This window comes from Bombina bombina, chromosome 3 (assembly GCF_027579735.1).
Source record: "Bombina bombina isolate aBomBom1 chromosome 3, aBomBom1.pri, whole genome shotgun sequence".
NCBI lineage: Eukaryota > Metazoa > Chordata > Amphibia > Anura > Bombinatoridae > Bombina > Bombina bombina.
Window position 1 is genome coordinate 303,913,521 of NC_069501.1, and position 20,015 is coordinate 303,933,535.

Sequence of the window (20,015 nt, forward strand, 5' to 3'; positions counted from 1 at the left end):
AATTTGGATGTTTGACGCCTGTATCAGGATGTCGTCTAAATAAGGGGCCACTTCTATGCCCCGCGGCCTAAGGACCGCCAAAGCGACCCCAGAACCTCCATAAAGATTCTTGGGGCTGTAGATATCCCAAAGGAAAGAGCTACAAACTTGTAATGCCTGTATAGAAAGGCAAACCTGAAAAACGATGGTGATCTTTATGCGTCACAATGTGAGGATAAGCATCCTTCAAATCCATTGTAGTCCTCTATTGACTCTCCTGGATCATAGTTAAGATGGTACGAATAGTTTCCATCTTAAATGACGGAATTCTGAGGAATTTGTTTAAGATCTTTAGATCCAAAATAGGTCTGAAGGTTCCCTCTCCTTGGGAACCACAAACAGATTTGAGTAAAAACTCTGTCCCTGTTCCTCTCTTGGAACTGGATGGATCTCGTACACAATGTAAGAATGCCTCCTTCTTTATCTGGTTTGCAGATAATTGTGAAAGGCGAAATCTCCCCTTTTTTGGGGGGGGAATCTTTGAAATCCAGCAGATATCTCTGGGATATAAATTCCAATGCCTAGGGATCCTAGGCATCTCTTGCCCACGCCTGGGCGAAGAATGAAAGTCTGCCCCCTATAGGATCCGTTACCAGATAGGGGTCCATTCCTTCATGCTGCCTTAGAGGCAGCAGCAGGCTCCTTGGCCTGCTTATCTTTGTTCCAGGTCCGATTGTCTCCAGACCGCCTTGGACTGAGCAAAAATTCCCTCTTGTTTTGCCTTAGAGGAAGTGGATGCCACACCTGCCCTGAAGTTTTAAAAGGCACGAAAATTAGACCTTTTTTGGCCCTTGATTTGGACCTATCCTGAGGAAGGGCATGACCTTTTCCTCCAGTGATATAAGCAATAATCTCCTTCAAACCAGGCCCTAATAGGGTCTGCCCCTTGAAGGGAAGTTAAGTAGCTTATTTATTAAAGTCACGACAGCTGACCATGATATAAGCCATAGCGCTCTGCGCGCCAGTATAGTAAAAAACTGAATTCTTAGCCGTTAGTCTAGTCAAATGAACAAAGGCATCAGAAAACAAAGGAATTGGCTAGCATAAGCTTGTCAAATATATTCATCCAATGGAGTCGCTAACTGTAAAGCCTCATCAAGAGACTCAACCCAGAACGCCGCAGCAGCAGTGACAGAAGCAATGTATGCAAGGGGCTGCAGGATAAAACCCTGTTGAATAAACATTTTTTATCCATTGGATCTAAAAAGCACAACTGTCCTCGCCAGAGGTAGTGGTACGCTTAGCTAGAGTAGAAACTCTTCTCTCCACCTTAGGAACTGTCTGCCAGAAGTCCCGTGTGGCGGTAACTATTAGAAAACATTCTTCTAAAAAATAGGAGGGGAAGAGAACGGCACACCTGGTCTATCCCATTCCTTATTAAAAATTTTTTAGTAAACCTCTTTAGGTATTGGAAAAACATCAGTACACACCGGCACTGCATATTATTTATCCAGTCTACACAATTTCTCTGGCCCTGCGATTGTACACATTCATTCAGAGCAGCCAAAGCCTCCCTGAGCAACAAGTGGAGGTTCTCAAGCATAAATTTTAAATGTAGAAATATCAGAATCAGGTTAAATCATCTTCCCAGAGTCAAAAAAATCACCCACAGACTAAGCATATTGTGAGGTAGTATCATACATGGTTCTTAAAGCGTCTGTATGCTCTGTATCTACCCCCAGAGCTATCTGCTTTCCTTTAATTTCAGGTAGTCTGACTAATACTGCTGCCAGAGTATTATTCACCACCTTTGCCTTGTCTTGTAAAATAAACGCTATGGGCGCCCTTGATGTACTTGGCGCCATTTGAGCAGGAGTCCCTGAAGCGGGAGTCGAAGGGTCTGACACGTGGGGAGAGTTAGTCTGCATAACTTTCCCCTCGACAGAATCCCCTGGTAAAATAAACGCTATGGGTGCCCTTGATGTACTTGGCGCCATTTGAGCGCGAGTCCCTAAAGCGGGAGTCAAAAGGTCTGACACGTGGGGAGAGTTAGTCGGCATAACTACCCCCACGACAGAATCCTCTGGTGATAATGTTTTTAAAGACAAAAAATGATCTTTATTGTTTAACATTAAATCAGTACATCTGGTACACATTCTAAGATGGGGTTCCACCATGGCTTTAAAACATAATGAACACAGAGCTTCCTCTATGTCAGACATGTTAGAACAGACTAATAATGAGACTAGTAAGCTTGGAAAACACTTAAAATCAAGTTAACAAGCAAATATATAAAACGTTACTGTGCCTTTAAGAGAAACAAATTTTGTCAAAATTTGAAAAACAGTGAAAAAAGGCAGTAAAACAAACGAATTTTTTTACAGTACATGTAATAAGGTAACAGAGCATTGCACCCACTTGCAAATGGATGATTAACCCCTTAATGCAAAAAAACAGATAAAAAAAAAAAAAACGACATAGACGTTTTTAAAAACAGACACAACAAAACTGCCACAGCAGAGCTGTGGATTACCTTCCCTATAAACAATTTTGGAAGTCTTTTTAGCCCTTTAGAAATGTCCTGTAGTATTCATGGGACTGCTGAGGGAATCTGGATGATTCATTTTGTAATTTTAACTGCGCAAAAAAGCGCTAAATTAGGCCCCTCCCACTCATATTACAACAGTGGGAAGCTTCAGTTAACTGTTTCTATGCAAAATTTAAGCCAGCCATGTGGAAAAAACTTAGGCCCCAATAAGTTTTATCACCAAACATATGTTAAAAAACGATTAAACATGCCAGCAAACGTTTTAAAACACACTTTTACAAGAGTATGTATCTCTATTAATAAGCCTGATACCAGTCGCTTTTACTGCATTTAAGGCTATACCAACATTACGGTGTTATCACCAATGTACGTTAAAAAACGATTAAACATGCCAGCAAACGTTTTAAAACACATTTTTATAAGAGTATATATCTCTATTAATAAACCTGATACCAGTCGCTATCGCTGCATTTAAGGCTTTACTTACATTACTTCGGTATCAGCAGTATTTTCTTAGTCAATTCCATTCCTAGAAAAATATTTTACTGCACATACCTTATCTGCAGGAAAACCTGCACGCCATTCCCCCTCTGAAGTACCTCACTCCTCAGAATGTGTGAGAACAGCAAATGGATCTTAGTTACGTCTGCTAAGATCATAGAAAAACGCAGGCAGATTCTTCTTCCAAATACTGCCTGAGATAAACAGCACACTCCGGTGCCATTTAAAAATAACAAACTTTTGATTGAAGAATAAACTAAGTATAAAACACCACAGACTCTCACGACCTCCTATCTATGTTGAGGCTTGCAAGAGAATGACTGAATATGGCAGTTAGGGGAGGAGCTATATAGCAGCTTTGCTGTGGGTGGACTCTTGCAACTTCCTGTTGGGAAGGAGAATATATTCCATAAGTAATGGATGATCCGTGGACTGGATACACTTAACAAGAGAAACATAATTTATACTTACCTGATAAATCCTTTTCTTTTCTGGCATGGAGAGTCCATGAACCACTCTTATTTTAAGACAGCTTGTTGTCATTTTCTAAACCTCAGGCACCACTATACCCTTTGGGGCCTATTTATTATGTGTCTGTCCGACATGATCCGATCAGCGGATTATGTCCGACAGACATCGCTGAATGTGGAGAGCAATACGCTCTCTGCATTCAGCATTGCACCAGCAGCTCTTGTAAACTGCATGTGCAATGCTGCCCCCTGCAGATTCACGGCCAATAGGCCGCTATTTGGGGGTGTCAATCAACCCGATCGTATGAATAAGGCAGTGACAGGGACCAGTGTTAGTGTGCAGCTGGGCACAGAACAAGGTGGCAACAGGGACCAGAGTGAGTGTGAGACTGGGCAATGAAAAAAAGGTAACAGTAACTAGAGTGAGTGTGAGCCTGGGGACTGTACAGGTGGTGACAGGGACCAGAGATAGTGTGCAGCTGGGCACTGAACAAAAAGCCAACAAGGACTAACGCGAGTATAAGCCTGGACACTGATCAAAAAGGCAACAGGGTATAGATTGAGAGTGAGTATTAACGTGTTATATATACCTGTATGTATAACTCACAGACTCTCATGAACAGGAACAAGACTTCTTTATGTACTTTTTAGTAACTCACAACAACAGGAACTTAAAAGGACAGTCTACTCCAGAATTTTTGCTGTTTAAAAAGACAGATAATCCCTTTATTACCCATTCCCCAGTTTTGTATAACCAACACTGTTATATTAATATACCTCTGTGATTACCTAGTATCTAAGCCTCTGCAGACAGCCCCCTTATTTCAGTTCTTTTGACAGACGTGCATTTAAGCAAATCAATGCCCTCTCATAAGGAACTCCACAGGCATGAGCACAATGTTATCTATATGGCACACATGAACTAATGCCCTATAGCTGTGAAAAACTTTCAAATGCATTCAGATAAGAGGCGGTCTTCAAGGGCTTAGAAATTTGCATATGAGCCTACCTAAGTTTAGCTTTCAATAAAGAATACCAAGAGAACAAAGCAAATTTGATAATAAAAGTACATTTGAAAGTTGTTTAAAATTACATGCCCTATCTGAATCATGAAAGTTTAATTTTGACTAGACTGTCCCTTTAATAATAAAAAGTAGGTATTACATGACAATATGGAACTTGTAACAAACACAGTTTCGCAATGGTATCTATTGATCGACTGCATTATTTACTACACTAATACATAACACTCCATTCCCTAGACCTCAAAGTCTTTGAGATTAACTAGGACAGTGAATATTTCTTCTTGGAATCTCAAAATCTAAATTTGGAGTTGGTTCATTTGCACCATCATTTCTGCTTGTTATTTCTACATTTGCTCCATTAGATGAATTGTAAAATGATGGCTCTGTAACAGAAATTGTAGGAAAACTGTCCTTTGTATTACCCAGTGTTTTAATGCCATCTGGTTTCATAGAAAACCCAGTGGCAACAGAAACAGTAGCATGCACAATTGTTTCAGACTGCTCACGGATCTGATTAATGTGTCTTCGTAATAACCTACCAACAACAATCTGTACTTTGTATGACACTGGTCCAGTGGCCAAAATAAATTGTGCAGTTATCCATTTAGGTCCAGTAGAATAACTCCTTATATAAACAGTACTGTCAGGTTCAAATACACTCAAATTAGCAACCATAGAATTCTAATGGAATTTTGGTTCTTTTTCCTCCTGTAACTCAGATGACCCAGACAAGTTTTAAGATGGCGGTTCATAAGTAACTCTGCTGGACTACAACCTATACTGGAGCATGGTGCCTGCCACATGATGTTGCAGAAGGAAATTTGCAAGTCCAATCTTCTCAAATAATTCTTTTTAATGAGTCTTTGGTAATCTGAACCATACGCTCAGCATAAACATTTGATGATGGATGGCAAGGTGCAATCATGATATGACAAATCAGATTACTTGTCATAAAGATTTTGAATTGTGATGAGGTAAATTGTGTACCATTATCTGAATCAATTGTATAAGGCAGCCCATGTGTAGCAAACAGACTCCTTAAGACTTTTATGACAGTATCTGATGTAGTATATGTAACTTCAACAACTTCTAACCATTGTGAAAAGGAGTCAACAACTGAAAAAAGCATCTGTCTTTGGAAAGAATCTGCAAAAGCTATATGTAAACATGACCGAGGTGTCCTGGTCACTTCCAATGGATGTACCACTGCTATAGGTGGAGAATGACAAGTGAATTGACATAGTAACAGTGACCAAAGTCAGTGTTAAGCTGGGCACTGTGACTGAACAAGGTAAAGACAGGATCAGAGTGCTTATGAGCCTGGGAACTGAACAAATAGACAACAGGGACCAAAGTGGTGAGTGGTACCAGAGTGAGTGTGCAGCTAGAAACTGATCAAGGTAGAAAGTGGTACTAGAGTGAGTGTGAGACTGGGTACTGAACAAGGTAATGGGTGGTACCAGAGTGAGTGTGCAGCTTGGCACTGAACAAGGTGGTGATTGGAACCAGAGTGAGTGTGAGGTTGGGTACTGAACAAGGTGGTGAGGGGTACCGGAGTGAGTGTGAGCCTGGGCACTGAACAAATAGACAACATGGACCAGAGTGAGCATGAACCTGGGAACTGAACAAATAGACAACATGGACTAGAGTAAGTTTGAGCCTGGGAACTGAACAAATAGAGAACAGGGACCAGAGTGAGTGTGGGGCTGGGCACTGAACAAGGTGGTGAGTGGTACCAGAGTGAGTGTGAGGCTGGGTACTAAACAAGGTCTTGAGTGGTACCAGAGTGAGTGTGAGGCTGGGCACTGAACAAGGTGGTGAGTGGTACCAGAGTGAGTGTGAGGCTGGGTACTGAACAAGGTGGTTAGACAGACAAGAAGATAACAGAGTAACCCTGGATATATGTTCTAGTGATGTCAATTTCCCAAATAAGCTTATATTATTTAGTACCATGGATTATATTTTTGTATTTTTCCCTATAGAAAGCAAGTAGTTAACTGGCGTTCAGTGCCATCACAGGAGATCTTTCATAACAATGTAAACATTTTAGGGGAAATAAAGGAGTTTTTGCAATGTTTACACCCTTTAATACTGCATGCAATAAAAATATGTTGCCACTCCCTGAATATTCTCATACATACGGTGAACACAATAGGACTAGACTGTAGTTCACAAATACTAATTCACATTGGAATTAGAACAAGCATGCATTTAAAAAAAAACAGAATAAAACAGAAGGGACAACCCTCAGTGTAATATTATTCAATTTCATATCCAAGTGGCTTAAAGGAATACTGGCCAAGCTTCACAAAAATAGTATATTTTAGTGAATCAATAATGGAGAAGCTGGAGATATTTTGCATTAAAAAATATTTGAATAGTTAGTGTCTCTAAACAGAGATTGATTATAAATACAGATCTTGAATAGTAGATATGTTTTAAATTATTTTACATTTCTTCTCTTTTAAAACCTCTCCATATAGATAGATAGATAGATAGATAGATAGATAGATAGATAGATAGATAGATAGATAGACAGATGGACAGTTTTAGATAGGCAGGTACATATACACACACAACAGGCTTCTATTGTGCTATACATAATTCTGTGAAGTCTATAGTACAAAAAGGCTAATACACCTTTCATCTTAAATACTCCAAAAGTGCTTGTTAAAATACATAAGATTATGATGGCCACGCAGTTGATAGGAACTCAAAAGTGAACTAGGACTCACCTGAGATATGAAGTAATTGTAAAATAATTATAGACATTTGCACAAACTTGCAATTGAACACACTGATGGTCTGTTCCACTTGAGACACTAAATTATGGATGACTGATGGTCTGTTCCACTTGAGACACTAAATTATGGATGACGAAGTTACAGCACACTGTTTGGGTTCTCTGGTTGTGCTTATAGCACTTAGTTTATATTTTTATTACCATATATATACATATATATATATATATATATATATATATATATATATATATATATATATATATATATATATATATATATATATATATATATATATATAATCTGCAAATAATCTTTAACTGATGATATATATATATATATATATATATATATGGATTTATATAATGTTTATGTTTATTTATATATCTTTGTTTAATATTCCTATCATTTTAAAAAAGGTACCATGGACATGTAAGAATTGTTTTAGAAGATTAATGCAAAACTGGGCACAAAAAGTTCAGCAGCCCTGCAATGACATAAATGTTGGTCTAAAAAATCATATTATATCAGTAAGTCAAAACCTACTTTATTAATCCCATTAAAATATAAATATTGTGCTGGTTTACACATGTAATTAAAGGCATAAAATATGAAAAAATGATTACACTATTGTTTGCCTTTAACTATGTGTTTAATCCTTGTAAACATTAAAGTTGAAAAAAGTGCTACGTTAGACGCACATATTCACCATATATAAGTTTGTATCAGTACTTTATGACCTGTGTGTCACATTCTCAATTTCAATGTTTTTGTATTTTCTTGATTTGCAAAGGTTACTCTTGTTTTCTCTACTTTAAAGGGACAGTTTACTAAAAAATTTGCTCCCCTTTAATTTGTTCCCAATGATCCACTTTACCTGCTGGAGTGTATTAAATTGTTTACAAGTAGCTCCTTTACCCTTATATTGGCATTTGAAATTGTTAATTTAGCATGTGGTATCCCCACCTATTCTGAAAGTTTGTGGCCGCGCGTAACAGCTATAGATAAGCTTTGTAAACACAGCCAGCAGAAGAAATTACACTCCCAGTGTGATAAAGCAGAGATAAGGTAATAAAATGTTGATTTTCCATTGTTCTCTCAAAGTACTGGTGATTGTTTAAGGACAGATATAAGATAAAGAAGCAGGTATATGTGCACAATGTGATACAGTAATGAGATCTGATTATACCTACAAGCTCAACCCATTTTAATAGGCTGTGGCTTCAAAACACAAAATCAGAGCTTTAATATACAGAAATAAACCTTAAAAAGCTAATTTTCATACATTTTTTACTCTGCAGTTGGTAAAAAATGCAATTGTAAACACATTAAGGGAAAAACTATTTTTCAGTATACTGTCCCTTTAATATTGAAAATAAAGAAATGACAAACAAAATAAAATGTTAAAGTAAACTCCGGAATGGCAACACATTACTGGTCTGCAGAAAAACACAGTTGCTGAGCCAATCAGGGGAGACATATGTGCGAAACTACCAATCACAGGCAATGTTCAGCTCAGGATCTGCAGTGTTTCTGGGTTTAAACACATGGGTATAGGCAAACTATAATTCAATAAGAAAAAGCTCTAACCAAATAGAACATTTTTATTACAGCTGCATGTCCTTTTAAAATATAAATTTTGTGTGTTCACTGGAACAAAGAATTTCATAGGGAGTAACCAGAGACATAGATATGTATTTAAAGCATTTTAAGACAGTGTAATAAAACAGCATTTTAAGACAGTGTAATAAAACAGCTCCTACTATTTCTAATAGTCCTCATTAGACATATAAGTGAGCTAACTTACAAACCTCCTCTAGATCCCTAAATATGTTGGGAGTTTCTTTATCTTATCATATCTGACCTCCCTCCTGGATGCCCAAATATGTTGAGAGCTCCCTCATATTATGTTGTTATACCTTTATTTACTTGACATAGTACACACCATTATGGCCCATATTCTTTATGTTAAACAAATGATCCAACAGTGGCCTCCTTAATTTTCACAAATTGTATCTCATATTATCCTTATACTAATATCCTACCCACTATATTTATATGTACTTGCTTACATTATTATGCCCATTTAAATGAAGGCTCAATATTAGCTCCCTAATTGCCTATGTCAACATTTAGAATGCCCCCTCCCCCTCAATTTAAAGCAGCTCTTGCCTGCTGATTTCCCCCAACTTTTCATATACTATTACATGCTATATAATATCATGTAGAAAATGAGGTTTCATTTATATATGATTCATCTTACTATTGACACCTGGTTGTTTGCTTTTCTAAATATATTTCAATTTATATAAATAGCTTGCAGGTTATTACTATTGTTGAAGTAAGGCATTGTTTCATTGTCTAATTGCTATACGGTTTCAGCCTGGCAATACCTTGTATCCTTATTGTGTCGATGTACAAAAACCTCAATAAAACAATTTCTTCAACAAAAAAAAAATGTACTTCTATTATCGGTTTAGCTTAGTTCTCTTAATATACTTTGTTAAAGAGTAATCCTAGATGAGTTCAGGAGCGTGCACATGACTTTAGCGATCTAGCAGAAGTGATTGCGATAATGTTTATAACAATTTTATATATAAAATTACCGGTATATGTTGTTCCATATATTTTTGCCATATACTGCTAAAGACACATGCCCGTTCCTAAGCTCCTATCAACCTACTTAGGTTGACTATTCAACAAAGGATACCAAGAGAACAAAGCAAACCTTATAACAGAAGTAAATTGGAAAACTGTTTAAATAAAATTCCCTGCTCTATCTGAATAATAAACATTTATTTTTACTTTACTGTCCCTTTAATCTAATTCTATGACAGATTGGTCTAAAAAGCCAATACTTTAAAATAAATAATTAAAAAATGTATTACCGCTTGTTGAGTTAGGGAGTTTTGTGGTCTCTTTGTCAGACAACTGGCTAATGGGAGGAACAACAGCAAACACATCCAGTGCTCCTTAATGGGTGAACAAATGACAGAACAGTATTAGAGATCTGGCTTTATATATATATATATATATATATATATATATATATATATATATATATATATGTATGTATATATATATATATATATATATATATATATTTCCTGCTAAAACAGGCAGCAGCAACCACAGAGTTAAAAGAACAATGTACTGTAAAATTGTTCCTAATAATCCATTTTACCCGCTGGAGTGTATTAAATTGTATATAGTGTGTTTACCTTTATTAAACACTAGCTGTTTTTGCCTGTTGAAACTGCCACGTATACTGTAAATTTCAATACTGTAGTATTGGGTACAGAATAAAATATGTAAACAATATCCAGCAGACTAAATAATACTCCCAGTGTGGGTGTGAGAGATTGGTACTAAAATGGCCATTTGGACTGTTATCTGAGACAGAGATAAAATAAGGAAGCCTTTATGTTTCTATAAAGTAATAACACAATAACATCTGCTTGCACTGCAAGCTCAGACCATTTTAATCGGTTATGGTTTCAAAGAGCCAAAAACCGCTATTGTATATACAAAAATAAAGCTATACATTTTATACTCTGCAACTAATATAACAAGTCATTGAAAACACATAAAGGGGAAACGATTTTATAGTACATTGTACTTTTAAAAGAAATCAAATTAGTAGATAACGAAAGTTTATTTAAAGAGACAGTAAACCCCAAACAAAAATTCTATCATGCATATAAAAGAGCACATGTTAGTGTTGCTTAAATTACTAAAACAAAGAGAGTGTTTATGTACAATTGGTCTGTGTAACAGATTGATCCCTGGCTGATAAAAACAACTTCCACAGATTAACTGGTGGACATTTATACCTAACAGCTTAAAGAGACAGTGAACTTTAAAGGGATGGTTTATTGTAAAATTGTTATTTTCCTTTATTTCTTTACAATACCAGCTGCAGAGTTTAAAATATATTGGAAATTGAACCTTTAGGTATATTTTTGTATATGATGTAGCTTGTCTCTACTAACTGAAACCACAACCCAATTAAATAGACTGAGCAGACAGGGAGAGTACACACCTCATTAGATTTTTTCTCTGTGTTTACACAAAATTTCTACTTATCACTCTATACAATAAAGTAAGACCTATGCTTACAATAATCAATTATTATTTTAGTACCTCTCTTGTTTACATAGCTTTTTTTATAACCCATGCAGATTACATATTTACAAGTGGGGATACAACAGGTAAAAACAGCTATTTCAAATTTCAAAATCAATGTAAGATTAATGCTTGGGAACACATTAAAGGAGATAACAAAATCCAAGTACACTGTCACTTTAAATATTAACACATTAAACATGCACACTGCATTATTAAAATTGCAGTTGCAGTAATCTAATAAGGGTGCTGAGGTTTTAATAGCTTGAAAAACTGTTTTTAAGCCACATTAAGCATCCGGTCTGGTTCTCATTTATTAATTACAAGCGTTTCATGCTTCAGATTCACCGCAGGAGCCTGCTTTAGTAAGCGTCTAGGGCAGGCCATGCAGTGCATTATTGGTTGTACTGCCAAAACTTAAAGGGACATGAAACTATTTTTTTCTTTCATGATTCAGATAGAGAATACAATTTTAAACAACTTTCATGTTTACATCTATTATCTAATTTGCTTCATTCTCTTTGTATCCTTTGTTGAAGGAGCAGCCTATTAGAAGCTTGCTAAATGCATTAAGTGAGATAATGGGCTCCATTTATGAAGCAGCAAATGCTGCTTCAGAGCCCCATCATTTTAGGCTCACCTGAAACGAAAGTTAAGAAGCAGCGGTCTAATGATGTCTGCATTTAGCGATGTCGAGCAGACATGACCCGCTATAGCAAATCATATCTGCTCGACATATGATAAAACATAATTTATGTAAGAACTTACCTGATAAATTCATTTCTTTCATATTGGCAAGAGTCCATGAGCTAGTGACGTATGGGATATACATTCCTACCAGGAGGGGCCAAGTTTCCCAAACCTCAAAATGCCTATAAATACACCCCTCACCACACCCACAAATCAGTTTAACGAATAGCCAAGTAGTGGGGTGATAGAAAAAGGAGTAAAAAAGCATACAAAAAGAGGAATTGGAAATATAATTGTGCTTTTTATACAAAAATCATAACCACCAGAAAAAGGGTTGGGTCTCATGGACTCTTGCCAATATGAAAGAAATTAATTTATCAGGTAAGTTCTTACATAAATTAGGTTTTCTTTCATGTAATTGGCAAGAGTCCATGAGCTAGTGACGTATGGGATAGAAATACCCAAGATGTGGGAGACCACAGAAGAGTCACTAGAAAGGGAGGGATAAAATAAAAACAGCTATTTCCACTGAAAAAAATTAAATGCACAAAAAAATAAGTCTCTCTCATAAATTTCACATAAATTTCAAGAAAAAAACTTAAATCATAAGCAGAAGAATCAAACTGAAACAGCTGCCTGAAGAACGTTTCTACTTAAGATTGCTTCAGAAGAAGCAAATCCATCAAAATGGTAAAATTTAGTAACTTGGACAAAATAATCAGTGAGGAACTGAAGAAAGAAGTACAAATATAGCACTCATAACGTTGAATAATGTTTACTTTAATTATGGTCAAACACAATAGAAAAAATAAAACTTAACTTTTATTAAATGATTGTAAAATATGTAAAGGGCAAGTGAGGTTTAAAATTACAAATTGCTTATTTGTGACTTGTGGTGAATTACAAACAACCAATAAAGCGTAGTAACCAAATGGTTAAGCGGTTGTCATAATCTAAATATATGAAGGTATACCCAAATTTGTATCTTGTAAAGGATCTCCGATATCTGTATATATATGTGTGCCAAAAAGTGCACACTACAGGTTATCCTGGGCAAGTAGGTACTGATAATAACTGGGATATAATCAGAATATATACATGTATTGTTAGTACTCTGGGAGGATGTATCGTGGCTGAACTCCCAAAGAGGATAGATAGCGAGTGTAGGTACTATATAGAAGAAATCACCTATTAATATCGTTAGTCTAGCTTGGGTATCAGTAGAGCTACGTTTGAATATGGTATGCCTGTGGCAGAATATGTCTGCTAATACCTTCCAAGTGAAAATACTTTATTAAAGCAGTGACCGTCACTGGATAAATATGAAGGAGGAGTGTATACCTATTAGTACCAGTTAGTACCAGTTGATATGTACCTTTTGATACCAGAGGTAACGATATTTAGCCTCTACATGGAATAAGTATATCAGTTGTTACCATATAGAAGAGATTACTTATTAATACCGTAAGTATCGTGTCCTTATCAACATGGGGTACCTGATGTTAAAGGGTTACCTGTTGATACCATAGGTTGGTCAGCCTTAACTGAATAATAGTAAAGGGAGAATATATACCTTTGGATACCTATATACCAGTTTACCTATTAATACCAGGGGTGATACTATTCAGCCCCTACAGGGAATAAAAATACCTGTTATTACCATATGAGAGAGATTGCCTTTTAATACCATAAGTATCGTTTTCTTATCAACACGGGGTACATAGGTTATAGTCTCCTAATGGAGATAAATATATCTGTGATTACCTGATGTCAAAGGGTTACCTATTGATACCATAGGTTTGGTCAACCTTGACTGAATATTGGTAAAGGGAGAATATGTACCTTTAAATACCTGTATATCAGTGTACCTATTAATACCAGGGGTGATAATATTCAACCCCTACAGGGAGTAAATATACCTGATATTACCATATAAGATAGATTACCTTTTAATACCATAAGTATTGTTTCAGTATCTGTAAGCGGTACGTAGTAGTGGTAACCTAATGGATGCGAATATATCTATAAATACCTAATGCCAGAAATTACCTATTAATACCGTGAGTTATGCTAAGTAAAACTGGCAAAAGGTTTGTTTATCTATAAATGCCATTAGGGATTGTTGCCTATTATTACCTTTTAATACCGTAAGATTGTGAGTGAAAAAGATACTAGGGCTAAAGGGAGAATATATACCTTGGAATACCTGTATACCAGTGTATCTATTAATACCAAGGGTGATAATATTCTGCCCCTACAGGGAGTAATTATACCTGTTATTACCATATGAGAGAGATTACCTTTTAATACCATAAGTATTGTTTCAGTATTTGTTAGAGGTACGTGGTTATAGTAACCAAATGGATACCAATATATCTATAGATATCTAATGCCAGAAATTACCTATTAATACCGTGAGTTATGCTGAGCAAAACTGGCAAAAGGTTAGTTTACCTGTTAATACCATTAGGGATTGTTACCTATTATTACCTTTTAATACCGTATGGTTATAAGTAAAAAGGATACTTGGGCTAAGAGTAGATCTCAAAACATGAAGGTGCCTAAGAGAGGCAGATACCTGTTAATACCGTATACATGTAAGAAAGGTATACCTATTAATACCGTGGGTTACAAGAAAGCAAAAAAGCAAAATGCCGATTTTTTAAAATAAGGGAGAGGGACGCCACTGACGCGTTTCGCCATGGTGGCTTTATCAAAGGGCCTTAAAATTATACTAAATTGGAATAGAGAACTTTACAATATTTTCCATTTCTTTTTTAAATTATGTTTTAAATATTGTTTTAGCATTTGTTGGTGAAACTTCTAAGATTTTGATATCTTGAAATTATCACTTTGTTATATTTCACTCTACGTTTAGAAAACAGCTGGACCCAGGGCCGTCTTTAATATTGACTGGACCCTGGGCAAATATTTTCTTGGCCCCCTTCCCCATGCAATTTCGCTCTCCACCCTAAAATCCCAAAAAACAACTAAATCAATTTTTTATTTTGTATTTTTTTTAAATTATTAGCAGTGGATCATCCAGCAGCACATGTCAAGTCTTTGCTAGGAACAAGTTCCCTCTCACCCTGCACTAGATAATGCTGCATGGGGGAGGGGCGTGTGTGCACTCACTTATTCTTCCCACTGACACCTTTCTACAAAACACTGTTCCCCTAACAAACTTCAGTTAGTTGATCTTAGGGCCACAGCAGAAAGAGCAGGGCTAAGGGGACCAGCAGACTGAATGCTGTCTGCCCAAGGCTGCATGGATACAGTAGGAGACGAGTCACACAGTCTCAAGACTGAAGAGAGCAGTGTCTGCAGCTGCACAGATGCTCAAATTCTCACGTGCATGCCCCTCCAGCTTTCCGCTGCATGCACCTACAGTCAGCCCTACCCAGAAACAATCCCCACCACCAGAGCAGTTACCTGGTAACAGTGGTAACCCCAGCCGGACCTTTTCTGATGCAGTGGGATTGGCTGGATGCCGAGTTAGGGCTTAGCATTCAGTGCTGCACAGTGCACATCTAAAACAGCACATGGCACTAGCTTGGCATGTCCCATGACACCGCCACGGTCTGGGACAGTTTCTCACAAATAAATATAAACAGATAACTTTTGACTGTGACAGTATTAGGACTGACTGTGTGTGTGTCCCATGTCACATGACATCAGCGGTCTGGCATGAACCAAAAAAAAAAAATATTTTTTTTTTTAGGACTCTTGGGCCCCTTAACAAAGACTGAACCCTGGGCAGCTGCCCCTTTTGCCCTGTGTTAAAGACGGCCCTGGCTGGACCTATGAAATGGTTCAATATACTTTAAAGTGACATTGTAGTGCATACATTACATTCATTAATACAGGGTTCTTCAAACTTTTGTTCATAAGTCCCAGTGCCATGATACCAGATACCTTCACAAGCCTATTTTTATGCTTGGTCTGAAAAATTCTAAAGTAATAAACAAGCTGGTTGCAATTTTTGGCCAAGTGACTAAAATGTGTATGCACTTTATTCCTGATTGTAGTCAAACTTGAAAGTGTTGTAACAGGTAATAACACACATACACTCTCATACAACACAAACACACACTCTCATACAACACAGACACACCACACAGTCTCATACCACACACACACACACACCACACTCTCATACAACACAGACACCACACACACTCCCATGCAACACACATACACAGACTCTCATACAACACAGACACACCATACACTCTCATACCACACACACAATCTCATACAACACAGACACACACAACACAGACACCACACACACTCCAATACAACACAGACACTGCACACACTCCCATACAACACAGACACTGCACACACTCCCATACAACACAGACACCACACACACTCCCATACAACAGACACCACACACACTCCCATAAAACACACACACACAACACACACACCACACACACTCTCATACCACACTCTCTCATACTACACACACACCATACTCTCATACCAAACTGACACACACCACACACTCTCATACAGCACACACACCACACACAGTCTCATACAACACACACACACACACTCTCATACAACACACACACACACTCTCATACAACAAACACACGCTCTCATACAACACACACATACTCTCAGACTCATACCACTCTCATACCATACTCACATACACTCACACACTCATACAATACTAACACACACCATACACACTCTAATATACCACACACACAGACCATACAGTCTCATACAACACACACCACACACACTTTTATATAACACACACCACACACTCTTATACAACACACACATAAGTCATGACCCAGTAAGCATGGTGTTATGACCCAGTAATGGGTCGCAACCAGTGGTTTGAAGAACTAATGCTTTAAGAGCCTGTCATTGTTTTAATATTCCTTATGGAGTTATGTGTTAAGCCCCTGCAAATGAGTTAAACACATAGTTAAATGTATGCTCAGGAGCTTTTAGCTAAACATAGCTGGTAATTGTCAGAGTTGCAAGACTGTTCCTGCCCAGTGGGCTCTCCAGTAGTTTCCTGCTTGAAATCAACAGCTCTCTGTGTCTCCCAATCAGGCATTTCACAGCAGTTAGTGCAAAAATGCCATGCTTTACTGATTTAGTGCATCATTTGTGCACTGTAATGTCCCTTTAAATATAAAAAGAACAGGATTTTAGTTATTTACTATGTCCAAAGTATGATAAGCCTATAATTTGATTTTGTAAAAGTATAGGACAGAGAGGTATTGGTCTGTGCCACTTCCCCTTTCAGGTGTTCCATAGACAGGTTTTGTCAATTCCAGGCATAAATAGAAATATAAAGGGGTCTATGCTCAGATGACGAGGTAGGTACAGTGTAATAAGGATTACCTTGATGTGGTTGCAGTTTTATCAGCAAGTCAAAAGGATATAACTATAATTCTGTTTTGTTTTCCCCAAAGTATGCTGAAATAATATTTAACCCTTACATAGAAATGATTTTCTTTCGGGATGATGATAGTCCATGGGAATCCATACAAATATGGGATATAATTCCCTCCACTAGGAGGAGGCCAAGAACTCCCACAAGATCTTTAATCCTTCCCACCTCCCATCTCTTCTCAGTTTAACATATAGTCGAGCAGAGAAAAGAAAACAGATAGGTAGAAAAGACAAAAGCAGGGTCTACCGAGGTGCAAATTAGAACTGTTGGCCAAACATTTGAAACAGGAGGGGCCTATGGACTATCATCATAACTAAAGAAAATAATTTAACAGGTAAGCATACATTTCATTTTCTTTCATATGATGATGATAGTCTATAGGAATCCATAATGTGGGATTTAATACCCAGCAAAGAGTCCATGTTAATGAAAGGGTGGGACAAATAACACTTCCTATTTGCCGGACACTGCAGCTTGAAGGACTTTTCTGCCAAAAGCTGTTTCCAAGTGAGCAAAAACATTAAAACAGTAACATTTGGAGAATGTATGCAGGGAAGACCATGTTGCAGCTTGGCAAATCTGCTCCAAGGATGCATAATTTTTGAAAGCCCAGGAAGTAACAACTGATCTTGTGAAATGAGCTGTGATACCCTTAGGGGAAGCCTTTCCTGCCTGCAAGTAACTTTGTGAATTACCCGTTTGAGACAAGAAGCTAAGGGTACTGCAGTAGCTTTCTGTCCTTTACGAGAACCAGAATAGTGAACAATTAAACTAGAACCTCATTTGAAGTCTTTAGTAGCTTGAAGGTAAAACGTTAATGCTCTAACAACCTCAAGATTGTCACAAAGTCTTTTTTTGGAATTAGAAGGATCTGAACACTACAAGGCGACAATAATTTCCTGGTTGATATTCTCTGAGGAAACCACCTTAGGAAGAAAATCATACTTTGTACAGAGCATGGCCTTATCATTAGGAGAAAATAGAAAAGGAGATACACAAGATAAAGCAGACAGCTCAAAGACTCATCTAGCTGAGGAGATGGTTAGCAGAAAAATAACTTTCCAGGATAACAGCTTAAAATCTATGCTGTGCATAGGTTCAAAAGGAGGTCCTTGTAAAACTTAAAGAAAGGTGGCCTAATTCTCACCAACACTTGGACGAAAGTCTGAACATTCTGACGTTTAGCCAACTTTTAGTAAAAGAGAACAGATTAAGAAGAAATTGTGCCTCTTAAGGAGCTAGCAGACAACCCCTTTTCTAAACCATCTTATAAAAACTGAAAGATTCTAGGGATCCTAAAGGAATGCTAGGAAAAACCTCTAGAAGCAGCAATTGAAATACACCCTCCAAGTCTGCTACAAATACATTTTGTTAACAGGGCAAAAGACTGAATATGTAAATTGTGTCTCACTTTCTGCATGTGAAGTCAAAACCTAGTTGCAATAAAATATAATATATTACTCAATTAAATGTTTATTTTATTGACTAAAGACTTAGAATTTTGCATACAGAACTACATTAAGTCCTTCTTTTTCTTTTAAACTCTGAACATACTCTAATATTTGCTGATCAACTTTGCTAATGCAATTTGCAGGGTTTGCAGACAGAAAGGCAGATTGCTGCAGTTTGTAGGACACAGTACGTATGTATGTAAAGCAGCAATAAATTGCACTTCCCCAGTTCCACCCAGGACATGCTTTGCTCCACCCATAACACATCCAAGATGCACTATAATGACCCCACAACTTTAGCTAAGGACCCATCCATAAAACACTAGTGATCCAGCTCATAAGTCTAATGTTAATCTTAGTTACTGGGTTTCAGAGTAAAAGATTTTTGTATGTAATTAGCACGCATTACAAATCACAGGGATAAGTACTAAATACATATGTCAGCCAGGCATGTCAATCAAAAACATAATTTATGCTTACCTGATAAATTCCTTTCTTCTGTAGTGTGATCAGTCCACGGGTCATCATTACTTGTGGGATATTAACTGCTCCCCTACAGGAAGTGCAAGAGGATTCACCCAGCAGAGTTGCTATATAGCTCCTCCCCTCTACGTCACCTCCAGTCATTCGACCAAGGACCAACGAGAAAGGAGAAGCCAAGGGTGTAGTGGTGACTGGAGTATAATTTAAAAAATATTTACCTGCCTTAAAAAACAGGGCGGGCCGTGGACTGATCACACTACAGAAGAAAGGAATTTATCAGGTAAGCATAAATTATGTTTTCTTCTGTTAAGTGTGATCAGTCCACGGGTCATCATTACTTGTGGGATACCAATACCAAAGCAAAAGTACACGGATGACGGGAGGGATAGGCAGGCTCTTTATACAGAAGGAACCACTGCCTGAAGAACCTTTCTCCCAAAAATAGCCTCCGAGGAAGCAAAAGTGTCAAATTTGTAAAATTTGGAAAAAGTATGAAGCGAAGACCAAGTTGCAGCCTTGCAAATCTGTTCAACAGAGGCCTCATTCTTAAAGGCCCAAGTGGAAGCCA

The 20,015-nt window shown here is 37.3% G+C and overlaps 1 protein-coding gene across 8 annotated transcripts in view; it reads right to left on the reverse strand.

The window, feature by feature from the left end:
• ADGRG2 (adhesion G protein-coupled receptor G2) overlaps nt 1–20,015 on the reverse strand; it is a 308,878-nt gene that overhangs the window by 155,908 nt on the left and 132,955 nt on the right. For 7 of the 8 annotated variants that reach the window (XM_053706390.1, XM_053706386.1, XM_053706387.1 and 4 more), the window contains one exon: nt 10,153–10,236. The exons of the other annotated variant lie outside the window; for it this stretch is intronic. In XM_053706390.1, coding sequence (XP_053562365.1) covers nt 10,153–10,236 — 84 coding nt within the window. The remainder of the gene's footprint in view (nt 1–10,152; nt 10,237–20,015) is intronic. 8 annotated transcript variants of the gene reach the window in all.